A 21,741-nucleotide genomic window follows, 5' to 3' on the forward strand; every position below is an offset into this window, starting at 1 on the left:
TTACTGCAGGAAAAAAAGAATGGCCTGCGAGTGTTGTCCGTGGGCGCACTCCTGCAGCTCGAAGCGTGCATCTGCGGTGCATTCGAGCCACGTTTCACGTCAGCCTGCCTGCAGTGGGAAGGGGCCTACAACTTCTGACGAAAACTGGTAACGTTTAAGTCATTAATGGCTCTTCCTGAGGTGTTATACGGAATGTGCTTTTTGTGCACTTATCCATCCTCAATGCCAGTATCGTTGTGGCATTACAGAAAAAAGTGAAAATAGCCGCGCTCAGAACTAGGAAAGTTCCCATTTGAGGCAGTGTGGAAAGTGCGACAAGAGGAGGTTGTGGAATATTTTTGTAGAATATTGAAAAATGCACAAATTTATGTCCCCTAGCCTATGCTATTAACTGCATCAAGCTTACTTATTGAAGAAAAAAAGAAAATGAAACAGTGACACAGAAAATAATGTCGCAGGATTGTTTAAAATTAATCTAAGTGAACAAATGGAAACGTAGCATTCAGCTGCATTACCTACTTGCTACTTTTATAAGTGTTTTCTTTTTGTGTTCTTGTCTGACGCTTCTAATATAATTGTTTTTTTTTTTTAATGCTGGAGGTCTTCTGTGATTCTATTGGGTGCTTTTAGGGTGTGCAGTCTTCTTGTTGCATCTGGTGACAAGTTTTCTGTTCTGTACAGTTGGCTGCCAGTTTGAATAGGAAAAAATGAGGCAACAAATCTGCAAAAGCATTTATTTACCCAATATTATTACTTTGATGTTTTCATTTTATTGAATGGTTTTGCTCTAAGCCGAGAATTTTTCTGACGGGTGAATAAGGGTGGAGGTGAGTGGGTAGCGGTGGGTGGTTGAGTGGAAGGTGCAGGTGGGGTGAGAGGTGGGTGAAGGTTGGCTGTTGGGGGGGGGGGGGGGGCAGTCCCCTAGATAAGGGAGGTGGCTGGTGAATGGGGCTTCTGGAGGGCAACTGATTTACTCACTGCTTCTATGAATTCAATTTGCCTATTGCATATTTGTTCACCTGCTGCCTAGACTTCCAGTGGGCTGAGGCGTTGTGGAAGGGGGAGGTAGGAGGGCTGGTGGTGTACAGTGCATCTGGAAAGTAGAGTTCCCTGGTGAATGAGGCCTCTGAAGGGTGGCGATGGGCAGGGATGGGGAGGATGACCAATGGTGGTGGTGCATAGATGGGCTGCACCCTATCTAGTGGGCTGAGGTGGGGCAGGGTGCTGGTGGGTGTGCTGCCGCCCCCTAGGGTTCTGCCAACCAGAGCGGCGTTTTCGTGATGGACAGTAGCACTGCTTCTGCAGTAAAGAAAGCTTTATGTCTTCTGTGCGCATTTGGTTTGTTGTATTTGGTAATCTTGTAACGGTTACGTCATTAATGTCTCATTTGGTCTTTGACAACAAATACGAATCGGTTTATGGGTTTTAACGCCCCAAAGCGGCTCGGGCTATGAGTAACACCATTTTGAAGGGCTCTGAAAATTTCGGCCACCTTGGGAAGAACCCCAGGTGGTCGTCCCTCATTGCCCTCAGAGCCTTAGCGTTCCTCATGGCCCGAGTTACTTTGGGACATTAAATGCCATAAATCGATTAGTATCTTTTGCTAATTTTATTCTGATGCTCATTCCTATGGTCAGTATACATATTTATGTAGGCCCAGCGTAACTGTTGGCACAGAACACAGGACAAGAACGACTTGGACGCAGACACCACTGCGCTTGCGTCCGCGTTTACTTTGCGTCATGTCTCAGCATTTGCATTGAAACCATTATAGATACATGCAACTTTTTATAGATATGTGCCACTGTTGTTAAAAGAAACCTGGAGGGGACACTTGACCTCCACCTTAAGGGTATCATGTGATAGTGTTAATCAGGTAATGCCTGTATCCATGGAATTTGTCATCCTCAACTTTACGTTCATTGATCTCTGGGAGCCCTCATGCAACCCCTGGCGCAGTAGTGCAGCAGTTAAGCTATGCGCAACTGCCCAGCGATGCAAGTGCTGCTACGAGTGGGGCTCGAGATCCAGCTTGCTCTTCCCGAGCATTGTCTTGCGACCAATTAATAATTGAACTGCCATCTGCCACGCTGGGCAATTTTCTCACAATCCGGTGGGGACGCTGTGATGACACCACTAGGTCACTTGACCTAGGTGGCTCATTTAGGCTGCTTCTCCGAGGATTTTTCACTTACTACGCCACCGCCGCTGCCAGATTTTTTGCAGAATGAAAGTTTAGCGCTATCGCTTTAATATACAGCGAAAAGGGTCTCCTTTTAAGCCATGTAGTGTGGCTCTTGTTTAACTTCTTGAAGATCTGTGCTCCGGACCACTTATATCAAGACCTGCAGTCACCTTGGAAAGATTCGGAACGCCCATGAGGCAAAACAAGCTACGGGCATGGACCAGAAACAAGCCAGGTAGTCTGTATATTTTGTACAAATTGTGTAGCAAGTAGCTCAGCCTCAACCTCAGTCATGGTTCTAATACTGTGGGGAGGTTTTGTGTGGCTATGGGTTTTGTGAGGTTTTTCAAAGGAAGGTTGTGCTCCAACCGATATGTTTTTCATACTGTGGTCCACGACACCTTGTAACCCTTCGCCCTGAACCTCGCCACGACATTCAGGCAAGAGGTATAAAAATCTTGCTGGCTGCCTCTCTATTCAGTGGCTTCTTCAGCTCAAGTTAGTACAGCTGAGCTGGTCATCTTGCATCTCTTGTGCAAGAAACAGCACGAAAAATAATTACAGAAATGGGATGTTCCGGATATGTAGGACCCGCCTCGATGATGGCCTTGTAGTATCGCCAGTAGCATGCAGAACCTAGCGATGTTACTGAGTAAGCCAGCGCGGCCTGGCCCGGATCGAACGCTTGGCCTAGATTCCCAGATGTTCCACTGGTGCTTTAAGCTGTGTGCTGGTAAGCGTGTGGAAGGTAAACCGAGTGCTGCTTCGCACATTACAATTTATCGGATCGAAGCAAGTGTTGTGTGGAGACCGCATGACAAATCTCGTTTGTGAATTTGTGTTGCTATGTGTTGGACCCTTGCCGCGCAGGGGCCTCCCACGCTGGACACGGCTGTTGCGTGGCTTCCGTACAGGGACCAGAGGGGAGCCGCCATCGTAGCCGCACACTTCAGCCCACAGGAGCGATGGTTTTCCGAGACTTAGGAGCCATGTCGCTCAATTTTCGACCCGGAATCGCTTCATGGCGATGGCGTATTGTGCTGCCATGCACGTTATTTTTGCACGTCTTGGCAAATTTCGTACTTTTTTGTAGTTCGTTTAGCGTAACATTGATTGCGTGCTAAAAAATTGTGTTCTGTGTGTGATTATTACTTAGCCGTGCACTAAAGCCTGTGGTGTGCAGGCTCGATGCAAAATAGTTTTTGTGCAGTTGGCCAAAACCTTAATGAACAGCATTGAATCCCAAGAGGACACACGTGCTGCATCCACTGGTGAAATAAGAGCTGATTGACTGGTGAGGCAATGCGGAAATTTTTTTTCCCGCTAATCGACATATCCAGAACTTTTGTCTATAACTTTATATTGGGAAATTAGCCACCCAAACCTTGTATTCAGTTCCTCGTACGCAGTTTGTAGTGCCTGATGTATTTGAATGCGTGTGCATTTGAAGCCCCACCATGAAAAAGTGTCCGGCGTTGTCCGGCGGCATTGTGTTGTGTACACTTGACTCTCGCGACCTGGCTGGTGGAAAGAGCCACATGTCACTACCTTCCACCTGCCATGGTTGTCGTGGCAAAATGGGCAGGGAAAAGGAACCCTCTGCACTTGTAAGTTAGAAGAAGTGAGTCCAAAAGGTGGCTACCATGTGAAGGACAAAAAAAATTGATAAGAAGTAGTAATGACTATAAAAGGTCAGCAAGATTAAAAATGACAAACCACTGAGCAAAGAGTGCGGCGAAGTTGCTCAGCAGTTTGAAAGCAAAGTATTTAAGAAAATATAGGAAACGTAGTACAATTGAAGAAAAGCAAGGCATGTGCCCAATGCTAGTGCACTGCCACCGCGTAATGATAAATAAGCACGTCCATAATTTTTAGTGTCAGTCTTATTGGCGGGCCGTCGGAGCTAGTGGGAAGCACCCTTGTATATCTCCTTAGATGAGAGCGTGTCTGTGAGTGTGATCTGCGAAGTAACTGTGAAGTCCAACGTGGAGCATCTTCAGTTTCGCTACACTTGATTGATGCCAAAAGCATTGCAGTGCGCATTGTGCTTTCAATCGTCCATGCATCAGAGAGGCCTCACTGTGTTCTCAAAGGGGAAAAAATTTTCTTAGGCTGCTGGATTAGCAATCCCCATAGATTGCTGGGGAGTTGAAGACAATCTTGGGAGGACAACTCGGTTCTTTTTTGCCAGAATGGTGATGTAACTCTTCTAAAAGAGCCTAGCGTTCCCAACGGTTGCATTGACGATAGTGGGCTTGTACAATCATTCGTTGATGTTATCATGCCTGCAGCTTTGTGGCAGCATCACCATTGTAGAGTGAGTAGCAGCAATGTGCTGCACCATTCTAAAACCAGGAATGTAAAGCCACAAGGATAGTGAAATATTCTTAAGAAATTAGGGTGGTGGGCAGAATACAGGAAACTGATGCTCAAATAAATTGTCAGTAAAACAATAATAGCTGTAGGGAGCAGTTGCTGACTGGCACTTGAATGAGGATAAGCCAATTTTCAGAATGGCCTTGCACCAGGGCCTTGACGAGAAACTGAAAAAAAAAGCATAACAATTCAGGGGCCACAATGTTGACTTCGTGGCAAACCTTTCAAGCTGTAGAAGGTTAACCGGAGAGTTTTGGTATACATGTCCAACGCTCTTGTACAATAGTTCTGAATATTGAAAAATTGTTAAATGCTGTTATGGAAATATTCAAAATAATGGTTCAATCTTCGGATGTGTAACAAAATCTTTCTTTTGGTGTGTTTCCATCGATCGCATTGAACACTGCCGTAGAAGACCAATAGGAAACTCTTTTTGACGATAACAAAAACGCTAGTAGCAAAAGAAAATTCAATACTGCCGTCGGGTGGTCGGCGGGTGTTTTGATCGGTATGCTGGAATCCTAATTATATGAATAAACTGCATTCGTAAACTGTTTCCCGCACATAAGCGCTCTTGTCCAGAATTGTTGGGCATGAATCCAGTGACTGATTTTTAAAGCCTGCTGTGAAGTATAACGACTGTGGACGATTTTTGGGAGGAAACATTTTGAACTTATGAACCTCACCCTTAACGCCCTTGCTTATGTAAGCGGGTAGATTGTCTTGAAGGCTGTGCCTGCTTGACCCCTCTAATAATCCCGTGGAATATGCATGGTTTAAGCAAGTTTATTGACGTAGTCGCCGCTCTCACCTTTCATGCGCCTAGCTGCAAGCAGTGCGATTACCGCGTAAACGCGTGTAAGGGTCGCACCTATGTATGGGGCGCATCCCGTTTTCCCCAAGGAAATATTACCAAAAATATTATCCTTGTAAAGGCCGCACCCAAGCTTTCCGTGACCCATGCGGGAATAGGGACCCCAACCTAAATTTTGCCGCGCGACGACAGCGCCGTGCTCCTCCCGTAGCGGCGGAATTCTGAAGCGTCGATAGGGCACGACGGCGCTGGGGCGCTCTGACTGGCCGTGTTCGCGTGCTGCGCGCGCTTTCTTCCTCCGCATGCTCCTCGTAGCCGTCTCCTCGCGGGCGCGGCGGATGCGAGCACAGCCTGACGACTGCACAGTGCGCCGTTTATGTCCATCGCTGGGCAGTTTTTACGCGGTGATCGAAGTGGCACGCGGCACCGTGGTTGCATAAAGGTGGGGAAGCGTCTTGCTTGACTTGTGGGCTTCTATGGAATGACGCATTTGCTTACTGACGTGTGTGCTGTCAACAGAAATTACCCAGGTGGCAGGAATCGTTCAATGCGAAGTACCGGTGCATTATCGCGCGCTGCAGTATTGATTAAAAATAGTACTACTTATCTATCACCGGCAGCAACAGGAGAGTGTGCTGGCGGGCACTTAATATATGTGCACTTACTCGGCCGACACCATGTGAAGTGGCAGCGCATACAACTGCGAAGGCGAAGATGGCAGACACGATTCCACATGTGAACTAACCTTGTGTCTCTGTCGTACACACGTGTAGCAGTGTGGCTCTGCAAATTACACTGTAGTTAGACCATTGTTGTCCGTAACGCATTACAAGTAATGGCGTTAACGGTAACGCATTACTTTTTTCGGTAAATTAGTAACATAGTTGTTACCAATTCGGAACTGTAATGGGTAACGTACTTACGTTAACATTTTTCGGTAACGGGAGGTGCCACGTTGCTAGTTACTTTTTGTTTCAGTTGTGCCCCACTCCGCCCCATTTTTTCGAAAAAGAAGCGCAGAGCACCTAAAGTGATGTAAATAAACAAAATGCACAGGTGCTCCCGACAACCCGTGTTGGGGTTCGCATGCATGCCAGAAAACAGCTGCCCTTGACAATGCACCCTACTAAAAAAAGACGGAATAGCCATAAAGCACAAAACACCTGCACGAACACGCATTCACACACTTGCCTTGACCTACCTCCCCTTCCCAAACCACTCTCACACACAACTTTCTAGAGAGTGGAAGCATGCCGATCATTTTGGAACATCACATTTTTCAGAATTACTTTAATTTTGTTGAGAGTAGTGATATTTTCTTTGTGAAGTTAGAATTGATGATGGAACATCACATTTTTCAGAATTACTTTAATTTTGTTGAGAGTTCAGTGATATTTTCTTTGTGAAGTTAAAATTGATGATGGAGTGTCATTTTGTGTTTAATGCCACATTCATAAGATGGCTTCATCATGTAATACACAGTTATAATCGAACACATGTAACTCTACAGGCATCTTTAGGCTACTGTAACATTGCTAATCTCCTGCACATTTGTGCAAAGTATTCTCGTTAAATCAGGATATCGCGTAAAACCGTTGTTTAGGCTAGTTGTTATTTGGGAAATGTGAGCTTTATAAAATTGTTATCGTAAGTTCTTAAGGTGACGAAAACTTAACATTTATGGCTGTGAAGTAACGGCAAAGTAATGTACGGTACTTTTTTTTCGGTAACGATTACGCGCTACCTTTTTGTAGGTAATGTAGGGCGGTAACGCGCTCCTTTCTTTACATAACCAGTAACGTATTTAGTTACTTTTTTCGGTAACGCCAGCAACACTGAGCTTGACCTCGGGCGGCCGCGCAATAGTGTTACGTGCCCCGTCGATGCGCATCAAAACTGAGTTGTGCCAGCGGTTTGTGAGTTTAATGTCCTAATTCTGTACGTAGATTGTGCGCAAAGCCGTTTCTAATTTTTAGATATCGGTATGGTAAATACGCCATATGCTGTAAATACGACCATATGGCAGAAGCGCCTAAGCAAGCGCGACACCGGTAGGAACGGCAATGCGTTACCATATTGGTGGCATCAGCCGCACGCACATGCTAACACTATCAAAGCTCAACAGAATGGGATTCATTAATGCGCACCTATATTGCGAAATACGCTATCGTATTTCGCACAAATCTAAACGCGGTGCGATTTGATCTGTGACACTGGGGTGAGCAGCATAGCGCCAAATACATTGAAACACCGCGCAAATGGAAAAGGTAGCAGAAGCATGTCACCAGCACGCACGGCGGAAGCAAGCAGATCGAGACGAGCTAGCACTATTTGAAGACACGAAGAAAAAAACGCGAAACGCATTCTTGCCGCAGCTTCGTTGGAAGGTAGGCTAAATTTCAGTTTTCACTTCGTACACCACGTGGTTATGCGCTCTGGGCACAAAACTAGGGCGTGACGAAAGCAACGCCCTTTTGGACTGTTTGCTTGACGCCGCGCACACGAGCTGCTCCCTCTACCACGAAAGCGCGCGCAAAATTTTCGTAGCAGTGTCAAAGCGTGCGGAAAACCCTCGAGCGGGCGTGCTCTTCTCTCACAACGGCGTCCATGCACGAGCGGAGCGAGCATAGCGCGCGCGAACCAAGCTCCACTCAACGGCGCCGAAGCGCGAGCCAGAAATAACGAGTGCGCGCGCGCGAAACTCGTTTCTTCACTTGCGGGCCAGGCAACACACACAAGTCAGTGGCGAAGCTCGTCGTCCTGCCCGACCAATTAGGAGTAATCGCTCGGAGAGGGCGCTGTTCACTGGCGTCCGCCGCGCCCTCTGGCCCAGGTTGTGTCCCCTATAACCTTCGAAATGCACGCGCCGTGGCCTCTGCGATCAGCTCCGGCTGCGAGCACCGGGGCGCATGATCGCGGAGGCTACGCATGCGCAAATGAGCATCCATGTACCGGCCACGGATGGCGCCCGAGGCGGCGGCTTATCACGGGAGTTATCCATATCGGCATCAGTATCACTAGCTCCATTGTGGCTCTCAGAGGCATGGGGCTTTCGTGTGCTGATGCCGAGCGTTGCAGTTTTTGCACAATAAGGCATGACACGGCTGGGTGTTGTCGAAAACGGCAAGCGTGCGGCGGGCAGGAAATTCGATGTGACCGAGAAGTGCGTCTGATGATGGTGCAACCACTGATCTCCACTAGGTGGCTGGATGCCACATTCCCGCTTTCTGAAGTGGGCGCACCCGCCGCGGTGGCTCAGTGGTTAGGGCGCTCGACTACTGGTTCGGAGTTCCCGGGCTCGAACCCGACCGCGGCGGCTGCGTTTTTATGGAGGAAAAACGCTAAGGCGCCAGTGTGCTGTGCGATGTCAGTGCACGTTAAAGATCCCCAGGTGGTCGAAATTATACCGGCAGCCTCCACTACGGCACCTCTTCTTTCACTCCCCCCTTTATCCCATCCCTTATGGCGCGGTTCAGGTGTCCAACGATATATGATACAGATACTGCGCCATTTCCTTTCCCCCAAAACCAATTATTATTATTATTATTATTATTTTAAGTGGGCGCAAGTGAAGCCACCGGAAGTTGGATGGCATGTCTCGGATGTTCGGTGTCTGCTGTGTATTTCAATGCAAAAAGTCGCGTCTTTCGCCCTTCCGTCCTCAGTTTTTCGCTTTGATTTCGTGTAACGTCTACTATAACATCAAAGGAATAAGCAAGCTGAACGTGATAAATGTGAGCATTGTTCGGGGAACATTGTAATTTCAGAGGAACCGAAGTGAACAGGCGTGCATGTCTCACCATGCCGCGGTAAAGGGGTACGTGCATTAAACACTATTTTGTGACCTGGTTCTTGTCTTCTGAGCGTAATTAGGAGTAGTAGTGGAATGAAGATGACCCTAGGTCATCTTAAAAACAAATTTTCGTGTAGCAAAGACAAGGCAATGGCACGGAAATCCTGACACTCGAAGAGCCACTCGTTATACAGCTGCCGCTGTTTCAATTTCGGGTTGGTGGCGGACGATGTCTCTTCTCATCGATGGCAGGTGATGTTTATCGCTTTAGTGTGCCATTTACCTTCCATACGTGCTTTTAATCTAACTCTATAGCACAGCCACATTTCATCTACACAACACGAGAGAAACGACTGACGAGAAAGACGAATGCAGCAGCGCATGTGACAAGCGCTGTTAGAAGTCAACTGCACCAAGCATCGCGAATAAAAGCCCATTCAGGCATAATTTGCGACAGTATGAAACAGTACTTGATACGCTCCGTCGAAAAAGCAGTACCATATACACTTTGGACGCGCTAATGTGAACCAGCAGAACACCGACGGCAGCTCACTAGATTGTGGCCCCGCCCTAGCTCGTTCCGGTTCGGTCTCAACATAATTCGGTAAAATGGTCACTGCAAACTCGGCTGCCTAATGAAGGATTCCACCTAGTCTTTCTTAAATTTATCCCCCATTGATGGCATAACTTGGGCTTAGAGCACGACAACGTGCATCACAACAAAGAGCAGAGTTGGAGACGCTAGCGCAACAGGACGACACAGTTGAGCAGACGAGGCTCCGTACGTGCTGTGTGCAGCGACTTTCTGTCGTCTGCTAGTGTCGTCCCATAGCGATGCAATGGACCCTTATTTTTGGAACGTCTTTCCCGAGGATTTTGCTGCTCTCCTCACCCAGTTGACGGCGCAACAGGTAGGCATTGTCACGAAGAAAGACAAAATGCTAAGCGGAAAACGAAAACTAAAACTGAAAAACCGTGCTGAGGTAGATTTCGTGCACTGCCAAAGGCTGACTTCCGGGACATGCCGACCAACTTCCGGTGGCTCACTTCGAGCGCCCGATGCGGCATCCAGCCCCCTAGTGGAGATCAGTGGTATCATCATCAAGGCGATTCGAGCGTTTTTGGTGTTTTGTTGTGATTAGCGCGAAGTTTAAATTCTGCCGACTTGAATGGCGTGGTGGTGGTGTGCTACAACTTCTTTGCCACAAAATGGAAGGGATTAGTTGGGGCTGGGGCGAGTCCAGGGTGGCCTCCACTTGGGGGCGACCTCTTGAGCTCGCGTGATGAGGGCCAGCTGCGTTCTTTTTCTTGAACTGGCCAAGAGCTTGTCCCATTCCTCCGCCGAGGGAGCTGGCAAGAGTTTCGTCGGAACGGGTTTTCTAGCGCATTCCCATGATATATGGCCTTGGGTGGCGTGCGTCCCGTCACCGCAGTTGGGGCATGCAGGGCCATATTCACCGTTTGTGATTAAACATAATCGGTAGGGGCTAAGAATGGCCTTTGTTTGTAGGCGTCTGAGTGTCGTGGCTTGCGCCCTGTCCAAGTCGGGGTGAGGGGCGGGATACGTGCATCTTAGCTCTCCGCGTACGAGCGAGGCGCCTCCGCGGGGGCGCCCGTTCCTGAGAGGTCTCCCGTCCCCCGGTTGGTTGGTCGGGCTAGACGGTCGACCCCCTCGTTTCCGGAGTTACCCGCGTGAGCCGGAACCCATACGGGATTGATGTTGGGATCAAGAGTTCGGTTGCACAGAAGTCGCACTGCGAGCGCGCTTACCGAGTTTTTGGCGAAATTTTGAATGGCGCTCTTAGAGTCGCTCAGAATAGTTTTGGTGCGGGGATCCGCGATGGCCAGTGCGATAGCTACTTCCTCTGCCTAGCGTGAAAGGTTGTACTGGTAACTGTTAGCGAGGGCTGACTTTGGAGTGGCTATACATGCCACGTATGTTCCGCCTTTGATGTGTTGAGCTGCATCTGCCTACACTGCTCGTGGTTCGCTCTCGTACTGTTTCTCAAGGGCCTTCGCCCTTGCTTTCCTGCGGGTGTCGTGTCTGCCTGGCAGCATGTTCTTGGCTGCTGGTTTAACAACTAGTCTAATAGTAACGTCGACAGATAAATGTGATGTTGCACATACCTCCTCAACGGGGTGGATGTGGAGTTTGTCGAGAATGACGCGTCCCGCAACAGTGCGCGACAAGCGGGTCACTTGTGCCGTCTTATGGGCTTCGATTAGCTCAGCGAGCGTGTTAAAAATTCCCAACTGCAGCAGCCGATCGCCAACTTGATTGGCGTAGACCACCACTCATCCTGCCGCCAGAGCACCAGGAACCACCCGAACCTGCGGTTTTCTTCAAAGTTTGATATGCCCAAGCATCTTCTCACCATGTCACTCAGGCAGAAAGAAATCGTCTGAGTTTGCGAGCTATGCACGCAAAACTACAAAGCATAGGTGGTGCATGCCCAAACTACGGCGGACATTGCGTCACGGCGAAGATTCATCACGTGAATTTGGACTTCCGGGTCGTTCCTGCGGTTTCGATTGTATAGGCGTTGCTTGCAGACGTGCGGTTTCGACGTTTTTTTCCTTAATACCAACGCTCACATCGCTGTAAAAAGGGTGTTTTGCGCTGCCTCAAACTGCACCAACTTCACTGCAACGGAATACAACATGTTCCGAGTGCTATCAAGTAGTGAACGGCGAAAACAGTACGCCGTTGCGATCCGCTGGCAGACTGCCTGCTACGAGCTCCATGGACAACTCTTGGCATTGCTTCGAGCATTTCGTTGGTGGTATTAAACGTTCCATAGCGTTGTAGAAGTTTTGGAATTTGGTTAAGTAGGCTGTGTTCTCTCCTTTAGGAGCACCAATTTCTCGGACAACTTCCCCACGTCCGTTCTCGCATGACGGCGGTAGAACCGCGCGGTCGTAGGTGTGCAGATATGTGCTATTCGGCCTCCGTCACCACAGCTCGACAAGATGTTAAAGGACAGGACGATTTAATCCTCAGACATTGTGCTGCATGCGAGTTGCTGGAATTGATAGCTAACACTTCAGGCCTATGCGATCGCAACCATCAGCTGCTGAAACGGCGACACCGGCCACGTGTACGGCGGGGTCCCGTTGCCTGACATTGCTGGTCGCAGTATATGTTTACGAGCACTTTCAGTATTTATAATTTGTTATATGAGAATATATTTGCTAACTTCATGCCCAAAAAGAAACATATTTTCACCAGCAGACCAGTCGACATGTGCACAGAGCAGGTATGGAAAAATTATACGCGAGCTGTTACGTTAAAGTTCCCCGTTTGCGTAGACCCGCATGTTGCAGGTATGTTTCTTCATTCCTGTGTGTGGACAGGCAGGGTGACAGACAAGCTAATCGCATTACAAAGTGAAAAGAATTATTCACCACCATTCTTTTCATACTCAGAGGCAGTAAGTTATGAGAAGCTTCACTTCAGGATAACTGAACTTAAAAAAAATATAGCATCCAACATAGTCTAGCTGTTTATCACCTTTCATTGCACAGCCCGTAGGAGAATTGACATCTGAGACAAATGTTATAAAAACTGAACTGTCGCTGCGCAGCAAAGCATCATTTGAAAACTGTTATAGGTGCTGAACATGAATGTGAAGTAGATAAATGTCTGCGTCTCTAGCTTACGTGTGATGCATTGCATGGTTGCATATAGGAATATTGCACTGATGTTGCACTGACGTGACGTTGGTGATTTCAAGAAGTGCAGAATGCTGCAAAGACGGCAGAGGCTGGTCTGGTGGTCAGCCGGGTCAGTTATCCATAAGCATAAAGAGTAATAAACATGGTATAGAATTGCTTGTTTTAAAAGGCCAAGGAACACATTGTGTTCACAAGCATTCCAGATTTTTTGGTATCACTAGTGCCTTAGGCACGGTTTACCAAGGTCAGTTAACATACAATCTATGCCGCAGCTGTTCATGCCAAAACTAAAACTGGACAGGAATGCCTTTCGTTCAACAATGCACAAGGCTTTGGTCAAAGGAACTTGTAGAAAATGCTGAAAACAACTCTGAAAAAGCCTCTGTGTGTGCTGAAAAAGCCGAAGCATGATTTCTTTAAGTTGTACCATGCTATTTATTATAATTTACTATTTCTCACTCAGATCTGCATTAAAATCATTACATGCTGTGCTGTATAAAATGTGCGTGCAAGAGTTATTGCAAGAGAAAGGTTATATCAGATTTTATTAGCCACAAAACAAGAAGAGTTTCCAGTTAACAGCCAATGAACTTTCTCATTTTGCAGTTCAACAGTAAAGCTGCCTATGTGAAGAGTTAGTTCTGCTTTTGGCTGCGGTCTGCTTTCTGTTTTGTCTTTGTGCCTGACTTCGTTTGTGTTGTAGTGCCTGTAGCGAAGCTGTGTAGCAGGCTTTGATGCTTTGCTTAGGCTTGAGGTTTTCGTTAAGAAAAACACAAGGCAAGCTAATCTTGTGACCAGCTGTTTGCGTTATTACTTATCTACCTTACCTTGAACACCTTCCGTACAATGCATAAGTTTTATATTTCCACGTTTATGAACATATGCATCAACAGCTGAGGTGTCCGAAATTGGGGGCATCTGTCCGCACATTGGCTGGTGGTTCTTCTTTGACTAGGCTCCGGGCACTAAGTACACGGCAGCAAAATGGCTGCCTCTGTCTTGATGGGAAGCCACATTGATTTACTTTCCGAAGCTAGTGAACATTCAAGAGATGCCATAAAACAAAGCATTTGTTTTAGTACTTCTTTTCCATCTACATAATGCAGCAACTAGCAATGGGAAATCAAGCACAGGAATTCCACCATTCAGAGCTGCATGTTATATGTAAATGGCAGGTCATGTCCCACACCACCATATGCACGCTGTGAAATGCATTGCGTGATTATTTTTGTGTGTGAGTGAGGTTCTTGTGCACGCACCAAAGCCTCAGTAAATGGGTGCACCTCTCTCAGTGCCGGAATACCTGCTATGTCACTTGCCTATATTCATGCCCTTGACGCACATTAGTAGAGGTTTTCAGCGACAAAGTCTCGGCGCATGCTCACTGCAATTTCCAGTACTGGCAGAAAGAATACTGTAGGGCTGAAAGTGCAACACATTTGTCATGCAGTTGCATTTTTGCATTACAGACGAACTAAAATCCAGTTGCTTGAGATAGTTGTTATGCATGCCAGCTTGTGCAGTAATTATTCCATAAGCCATAGCAAATATTCTACAAAGCAGTTGAGCTGACAAGAACATTAATCGACAGCAAAACGGAATGTGCACCTTTGCTAAGGTTTTGGGAGGAGCTCAACGCGCCGCATGTGCCAATTTTAGCGCAGCAATTAAACACGGTCTACCTTGTTTGCAGGCAACGACAGCTCCGGTGATACCGCGTGGCAAGAAACACTTGCAGCTCCGATGCAGTGCACGTGAAAGCTTTTGTAGACTAGAAAATCACAAAATATTGCAAATCGTATGGTGTTACGTCTAGAAGCGCCCCGTAGTCAAAGGCTCCGGATTAGTTTAGACGGGTTCTATCACACAGCACATGGGCGCCTTTCGCACTTCGCCTCCATCGCAACGCGGCCGCCGCGTCCTCCGGTTCGGTAGCCGAGTGCTCTAACCACTAGGCCACCGCGGAAGGTGTAGAAAAAGCACCGCAAGTAATCAGAGGATTTGCATTATGCAAGCTCTTCGCCGTCGTAGCCACTCTGCTACAATGTGCGCAGCAGTGCGCTCGTACGTAATGCTAAGCTACGGTTGCTGGTCGTCGAAATATTCAGCGCCTGGTAGCGTCAAACCTCTCGGAAATATGTACCCTAACATATGTGAGATCAATGTAGCAGTCTTATGATAAGAGTAACAACAGGAGAACTTTTTAGCGAGTGAATGAAGCGCCCTAAACTTCTGCGCGAACAGACGACGCACGCCGAAAGGTTCGTTTTTTTTTGCAACGCTTTTTAGCCATTAATTCAAATACGGAACGTCGAGCGCGGACAAAGTAATGCACGTACAGCATGCTGACCTTTTTTACGGCTTCATTTGCGCGTACTAACGCATGAAGAGCCAGATTCAAGCTTGTCAGTTCCGGCTTTCAAGCGAAGCGCTGTACACACGCATCTCGCCGAACGACCCGGAAGTTTGAGTACCCAGCATGCCTTGCAGCCAGTTAAGATTGGGCACCCCCTAAGTATTGCAGCTCCATTCGCGTTTACCAGAAGCGTAATCAACCTGACGGTCCGCTGAGCAGTGGCGTCACCATAGGGGGGTGCGGGGGGTTCGGTCCGGACCGGGCTTAGAGCTCTAGGGGTTGCAGCTGCAACAGAGGAAGGGGGACGCAGTGACTGGGGCGGTGACGCTGGGCTTGTTGAAGAGCCTTATTTTTCTCGGAATTAGCTCGGTGTGGTAGAGGAAGTAAATAAAGCCTTAGGAGCAATGCAAAGGGGGAAAGCAGCTGGTGACGATCAGGTAAAAGCAGATCTGTTGAAGGACTGAGGGGAGATTGTGCTTGAAAAAATAGGCCTTATGTCCTTGAGCGTACCAGAAGCTTGGAAGAACGCTAAAGCCGTCGTAATTCATAAGAAAAGAGACGTCAAGTCAAGGACTTGAAAAATTACAGAGCGATCAGCTTACTGTCCGTTGCCTACAAGGCTTTTACTAAGGTAATCGGTAATGGAGTCAGGGCAACCTTAGACTTTATTCAGCCAAAGGATCAGGCAGGCTTTCGTGAAGGATATTCCACTATAGATCATATTCACACTATCAATCAGATGATAGACAAATGCGCACAATATAACCAACCTCTCCATATATAGGCTTATTTGATTACGAGAAAGCATTTGACTCAGTGGAAACCTCAGCAGTCATGTAGGTATTGCGGAACCAGGGTGTAGAAGAGTCTTATGCGAAAATACTGGAATATATCTATAACGACTGCACAATACCATAGTCCTCCATAAAGTCAGCAATAAAATTTCATTAATGAAGGGTTCCAGGAAGGGAGACACGATCTCGCCAATGCTATTCACCGCCTGTTTACAGGGGGTGTTCCGAGGCCTGGATTGGAAGCAGTTGGGGATAAGAGTTAATAGAGAATACCTAAGTAATTTGTGATTCGCTGATGACATTGCCTTGCCCACCCAGGAGATGCACTGCAAAACATGATCAATGAGTTAGTAAGGCAGGGCAGAACGGTAGGCCTAAAAATTAATATGCAGAAAGCTAAAGCATTGTTCAACAGCCTCGCAAAAGAACAGCAGTTCACGATGGCAGCGAGGTGTTGGAAGTAGTAAGGGAATACGTCTATTTAGGGCAGGTAGTGACCGCTGATCCGGATCATGAGAAGGAAATAACTAGAAGAACAAGAATGGGGTGGAGCGCCTATGGCAGATTTCCCAGATCATGAATGGCATGCAGTTTACTAATATCACTCAAGAGAAAGCATACAACAGCTGTACATTACCGGTACTCCCCTATGCGGCATAAACGCGCAGGCAAATGAAAAGGGTTCAGCTTAAGTTAAGGACAGCGTAGCGAACTACGGAAAGAAAAATGATAGGTGTAACGTTAAGAGACCGGAAGCGGACAGAGCGGGGGTGGGAACAAACGCGGGTTAATGACATCCTAGCCGAAATCAAGAGGAAAAAATGGACCTGGGCAGGGCATGTCATGCGAAGGCAAGATAACCGCTGATATTAAAGGGTAACGGAGTGGATTCCAAGAGAAGGCAAGCGTATAGCAGAGGGCGGCATTACGTTGGGTGGGCGGATGAGATTAAGAAGCTTGCAGGCATAGGGCGGGCGCAGCTGGCAAAGGACAGGGTTAATTGGAGAGACATATGGAAGAGGTCTTGCCCTGCAGTTGGTGTAGTTAGGCTGATGATGATGATGCTAATAAAAATGGCAATTCCGGAACTCCCAGCCTTCTATGACTACAGTCAGGTACAACTCAAGAACAAAGGGCAAATGTCCTTCAAAGGAGTTCCTCCAGGCAATAGCGTCGAGCGATTCTCCCTCTCAACCGATCCCCTTGGATCTGCTATAGCGTGAAATCGCACGAGGTGTCAGATGAATTGGGTATATCCACTACTTAATCTGACTAACCACGGCGTGATGAAAATCGGTCGACGCCATTGGCTGGAGGGCCTTCTTTGAGGGGCATCTGCCGCTGCGTTTTTGAGTTGCATCCGACTATAGCTGACTGGCAGGGCACTTTGCATCTAAGTATCTTGTCTATGGAGGCACCTCAAAGCAACTGGCATAAACCGTGAAGAGGCAAAGCATTGGTCCGCATTGCACTTCGTCACAGTCATCACTGAGTGGGATTCTATTGTCCCGCACAACATTTTCACTAGACCTCCAAATATTCCTGAGCATATCTGTCGGTGGCATCATGAGAGAGGAAGGGGATTGTATTTTGAAACCTATCGGAATCTGCTTGGCATCTAGAATTGGAAAGCCTACGGTCTCAGGTCTTGCAGCATCATTAGTTGCTGAAAGTGAACAGATAAAAGCATTAGCGTTGAAGAAACGGAAAGGAAGTCCGGAAAAGAAGATTTTGATTTCCTGTTATTTTTCTTCCTGCATACATGCCTAGTGAGCGATTATGTTCACCATGTGCGTCCGAACTTTCTACATCCTTTAATTCGTGACCAGGACAATACAAGGGGTGTTCACTAGGTGGTCTACTTGAATACGAATACAAAGTTTTAAAGCAGATTAAACTTACTACATATCAATGTAATCCCTCTTGACATCAACACACAAATTTCCACCGCGCTTGCTTCATAGTATGGTTACCCTCACAACAGCAGGATACTTCTTGCTGTTGCGGGAAGCCTGTTTCTGCTTCTGTGACTGCATTATTGTCGGGAAATCGTTGGCCGTGTAGAAATTTGTTCAGAGTACGAAACAGAAAATAATCCCCTGGACGCAGTTATAAACAGCAGGAAGAATGGTTAAGCTCCATGAAGCCGTATACCCTGGTAGCAGCTTGTGATTTGCTCGACTTGTGAGTTGGCGCATTGTCGTAAGGCAGCAACACAGTTGTCGACAACTTCCCAAGGTGTTTCTCTTTGACTGTTGACGCGGTGCCTTCATTACTGAATAATAGGTGGTTCCAGTCATCGCCTTGTGTGGCATGCACTTTAGTAACAAAACGTCTCCTGTATCCTAAAAAGCTGCTGCCATAATATTTCCAGGTGACATCTGCACACGAAATTTCTTTACATTTATTACCAGTCTGCTTCCATTGCATGGACTCTTGTTTGGACTCCGGGTCGTCAGAGTGGACAGACGTTTCATCACCCATAAGAATTCGAGAATAGAAATCTGCCGGATTTTTTATTATAAGTAGGCCTAAATTCTCTAGGCTATATTTCTGGCGACATGCTCTCTGTTCTTGATAAGGGTAGTTGTTTGGGCGAGTTGGTTTTCTCATGACGGTAAATGTAGCACTCGTAAAACACATAGCCCATGTGGTGTCCTCTTCGTTTGGTCCTGTGTTACGAGCGGTTTATCGTCATAAGCTTTCTGTGCAGGCGTCAACTTTTGTAGAATCTGTCGGGAACTGACCTTTGACACCATCAAAACATCATGAATAACACTGGAAACCATGCCTACTGAAATGTCTAAATCATGAGCTATAACACCGTCGAGATTTCAAAATCATGTCCTCCACATTATTGCGATCATCTTCAATTGATTCCCTACCAAGTTTAAACTGCTTCCAAAAATTTACTTGGTAGTAGGAAGTTGTATCATGGCCATGCGCAGCAGTCATTCTTCCATGGATTTGTTCTTTTTTTCTTTCGTTTCTAGGGATATTAACCGTCAAACAAAGTTCGAAATCCCTTGCTTTCTTTCCCACACTTTACTGCGCCTGCCATACTGACACTTCCCGTGGTTTAATCATGCTGAACTGCTGCTATGTGTTCATTCCCGGGATTGTTTCAATCTGTACAGACAAACTCAGCTCTAACACTGGCAGAATATGCTCAAGTAGAAAACTCACTCAACACCCCTCGCACATGCGTCAAGTGACGTTCTGAATGTACGTGTTTAATTTGTCTTGTTAGATATTTGTACCTTTCCATTCTTGCCAAATATACTTTAAGTGTTTTCCGGTATCTGGGAAACTTTCCTTATTGGTTGCTCGCACACGTAAAGTGACGTTCTGAAAGTGTTTGTTTTGCCCAATAAATATGAACGCGATAGTGTTAAAAGCCCCATTACTCAGCAAATCCGGCGTCGGCGGTCAGCGAAAAATCACGAGCATGGCTCTGGCAGCTGACATGGCCGGGCACAGATTGGTCGTAGATTTGTGCGACGTCACGCGACATGGCCGATTTGGGAGGAGCTGCCAGCTTGGGGTTCTCAAATCAGATTGGAGTCTGAGGGGAATCGAACCCTCCAGCACCCTTCCATCCTGAGTCGTATACATGCTCCCCCTAGGTCACGCAGGCACGGTCGTATGGGGCTTTATATGGGCGTTAAACAACTAAAGCTATCGCGTCATACCCTTAAGGCGGAGCTTGAGTGTCTCCTCCAATTTTTTGTACCTTTCCATTCTTGCAAAACATACTTTAGCTATTTTCCAGTACATAGGAACTTTCTTTATTGGTTGCTTATTTGTTTTTGGTATTTTCCATGGATATGTTTTCAATTGTTTCCTGCATGTTCGAGTGGGCCTTGTGCCATTCGCCACTTTGGTTGTCCTTGATCATTCCTGCGCAATCACTTCATGTGTTTTCACATGCTCTGGCGTTGTTTGCATTAGTTGATAACTGGTTTGTCTGTAGCCATTTCACCGGGTACCAATTAAGTTTTTCAGTTAATTTTCAAACAGTTTTTGGCTGGATGCCGTTTCAAACTCTTCCTAAATATTTATATTCCTTTGGTTGAAACCTTTATAAATACTGAAACAGTATGTCGAAATCTTAAATACTGATTTGTTTTTCTTTGCTCTGCTAATTTTCACACTGTTAATTACCACATTCATTCATATCATAAAACATTGTTGTGCTTATCTCTTCATTAGTGCTTCTTTGTTCTCTGAACAAATTTCACGCGATTGTATTTCTGCTTGTCCTCATATGAGTATGGAAATACATTCATGAGATGCTAATTAGGTTTCCATATGGCTGTTTAGTGAATTATCTGCTCTAGGGTATGTAGCGAGCTCCACATTCATGCAGAGCAGGCGAGGGTAGTGAACTGTGCTTGTAGCTGGGCTTGGCGCATATTCAGGAAAGATCATCAACCTGACAAAGATCTCTCCCATATCTTTCCAGTTAACGCGGTCCTGTGCCAGCTGCGGCCACCTTATTCCCGCAAATTTCCTAATTTCACCCGCACACCTGACTATATGCCACCTCCTGCAACGCTTGCTTTCTCTTGGAATTACCTTGAGGGACCGTCGTTCATCTTGCCTTCGCATTACATGGCCTGCCCATGGCCATTTAGTCTTCTTGATTTCGACTAGGATGTCATTAACCCGCATTTGCTCCCTGACCCACCCTGTTATCATTATGTCTCTTAACGTTACACCTAACATTTTCCTTTCCATAGTTCGCTACGCTGTCTACAACTTAAGTTGAACCCTTTTCGTTAGCCTCCACGTTGCTGCCCCATCGGTGCGTCAGGAAAGGTACAGGAGCATCCGCTCGCTTCGTCCGTGTCCCTTCTTTGCGCGCCTGTATTTTTCCTCAATAAAGCAGTGAATTGGAATGGTAGGGGGAAGAAGGGCAAGGGGGTGACACGGAAGATACGCACTCTTTTGCAGCAAGGCAACACCAGCCAGAAGTCTATACACATCGCTATAAGGGAGAAATGAGGCAGTACCTAAACACGAAATCGAGCTTCAACACCCGGGCGGGCGGATTAGGAAAAATTGGGGCCCTGTAGACCCCCTCGCCCTCTCCATTTCCCCTCTCTTGTCACCCCCCACCCTCTGCTGCACTACCGGAATGTAAGCAAAGTTTCATTTTAACGGCGCCAAATAAAAAAAAGAACAAAGCGCGATCAATGGGATTCATGCGACAGTAATGCCTTAGCTTAGTTTACTTTAGGGGGGTTTAACGTCCCAAAGCGACTAAGGCTATGAGAGACGCCGTAGTGAAAGGCTCCGGGAATTTCGACCACCTGGGGTTCTTTACCGTGCACTGACATCGCACAGTACACGGGCCTCTAGAATTTCGCCTCCATCGAAATTCGACCACTGGGGCCGGGATCGAACCCGCGTCTTTCGGGCCAGCAGCCGAGCGCCATAACCACTCAGCCACTGCGGCCACGCCATAACCACTCAGCATTATCTCTTTATTCTTTATTTAAATTCAACACAAGCATCAGAGAGCAGGAATCATTTTACATTTTACACAATACACGAAAGATTCGTGATATATTCAGTACTTAAGGCAACTCAAACACGATAAAGTGGGCACTAGATTGCAGATGCAAATTGCTAACTCTAATTACAGAACATATTTGAAAATGCCTTCGTTGAAAATAAGACAAGCAAGGATGACAGAAAATAAACGCGGTTCTGACAAAAGGCTCTTTGTAATGAGTTGAAAAA

The 21,741-nt window shown here is 46.9% G+C and overlaps 1 protein-coding gene across 12 annotated transcripts in view; it reads left to right on the plus strand.

Annotated features, from left to right (window-relative positions):
* LOC144115172 (uncharacterized) overlaps window positions 1–4,801 on the plus strand; it is a 41,931-nt gene extending 37,130 nt beyond the window's left edge. For all 12 annotated transcript variants that reach the window (XM_077649389.1, XM_077649380.1, XM_077649381.1 and 9 more), the window contains 2 exons: window positions 10–147; window positions 3,056–4,801. In XM_077649389.1, coding sequence (XP_077505515.1) covers window positions 10–147; window positions 3,056–3,125 — 208 coding nt within the window. In that variant the 3' untranslated portion in view covers window positions 3,126–4,801. The remainder of the gene's footprint in view (window positions 1–9; window positions 148–3,055) is intronic.
* Window positions 4,802–21,741: the final 16,940 nt, after the last annotated feature.

This window comes from Amblyomma americanum, chromosome 1 (assembly GCF_052857255.1).
Source record: "Amblyomma americanum isolate KBUSLIRL-KWMA chromosome 1, ASM5285725v1, whole genome shotgun sequence".
NCBI lineage: Eukaryota > Metazoa > Arthropoda > Arachnida > Ixodida > Ixodidae > Amblyomma > Amblyomma americanum.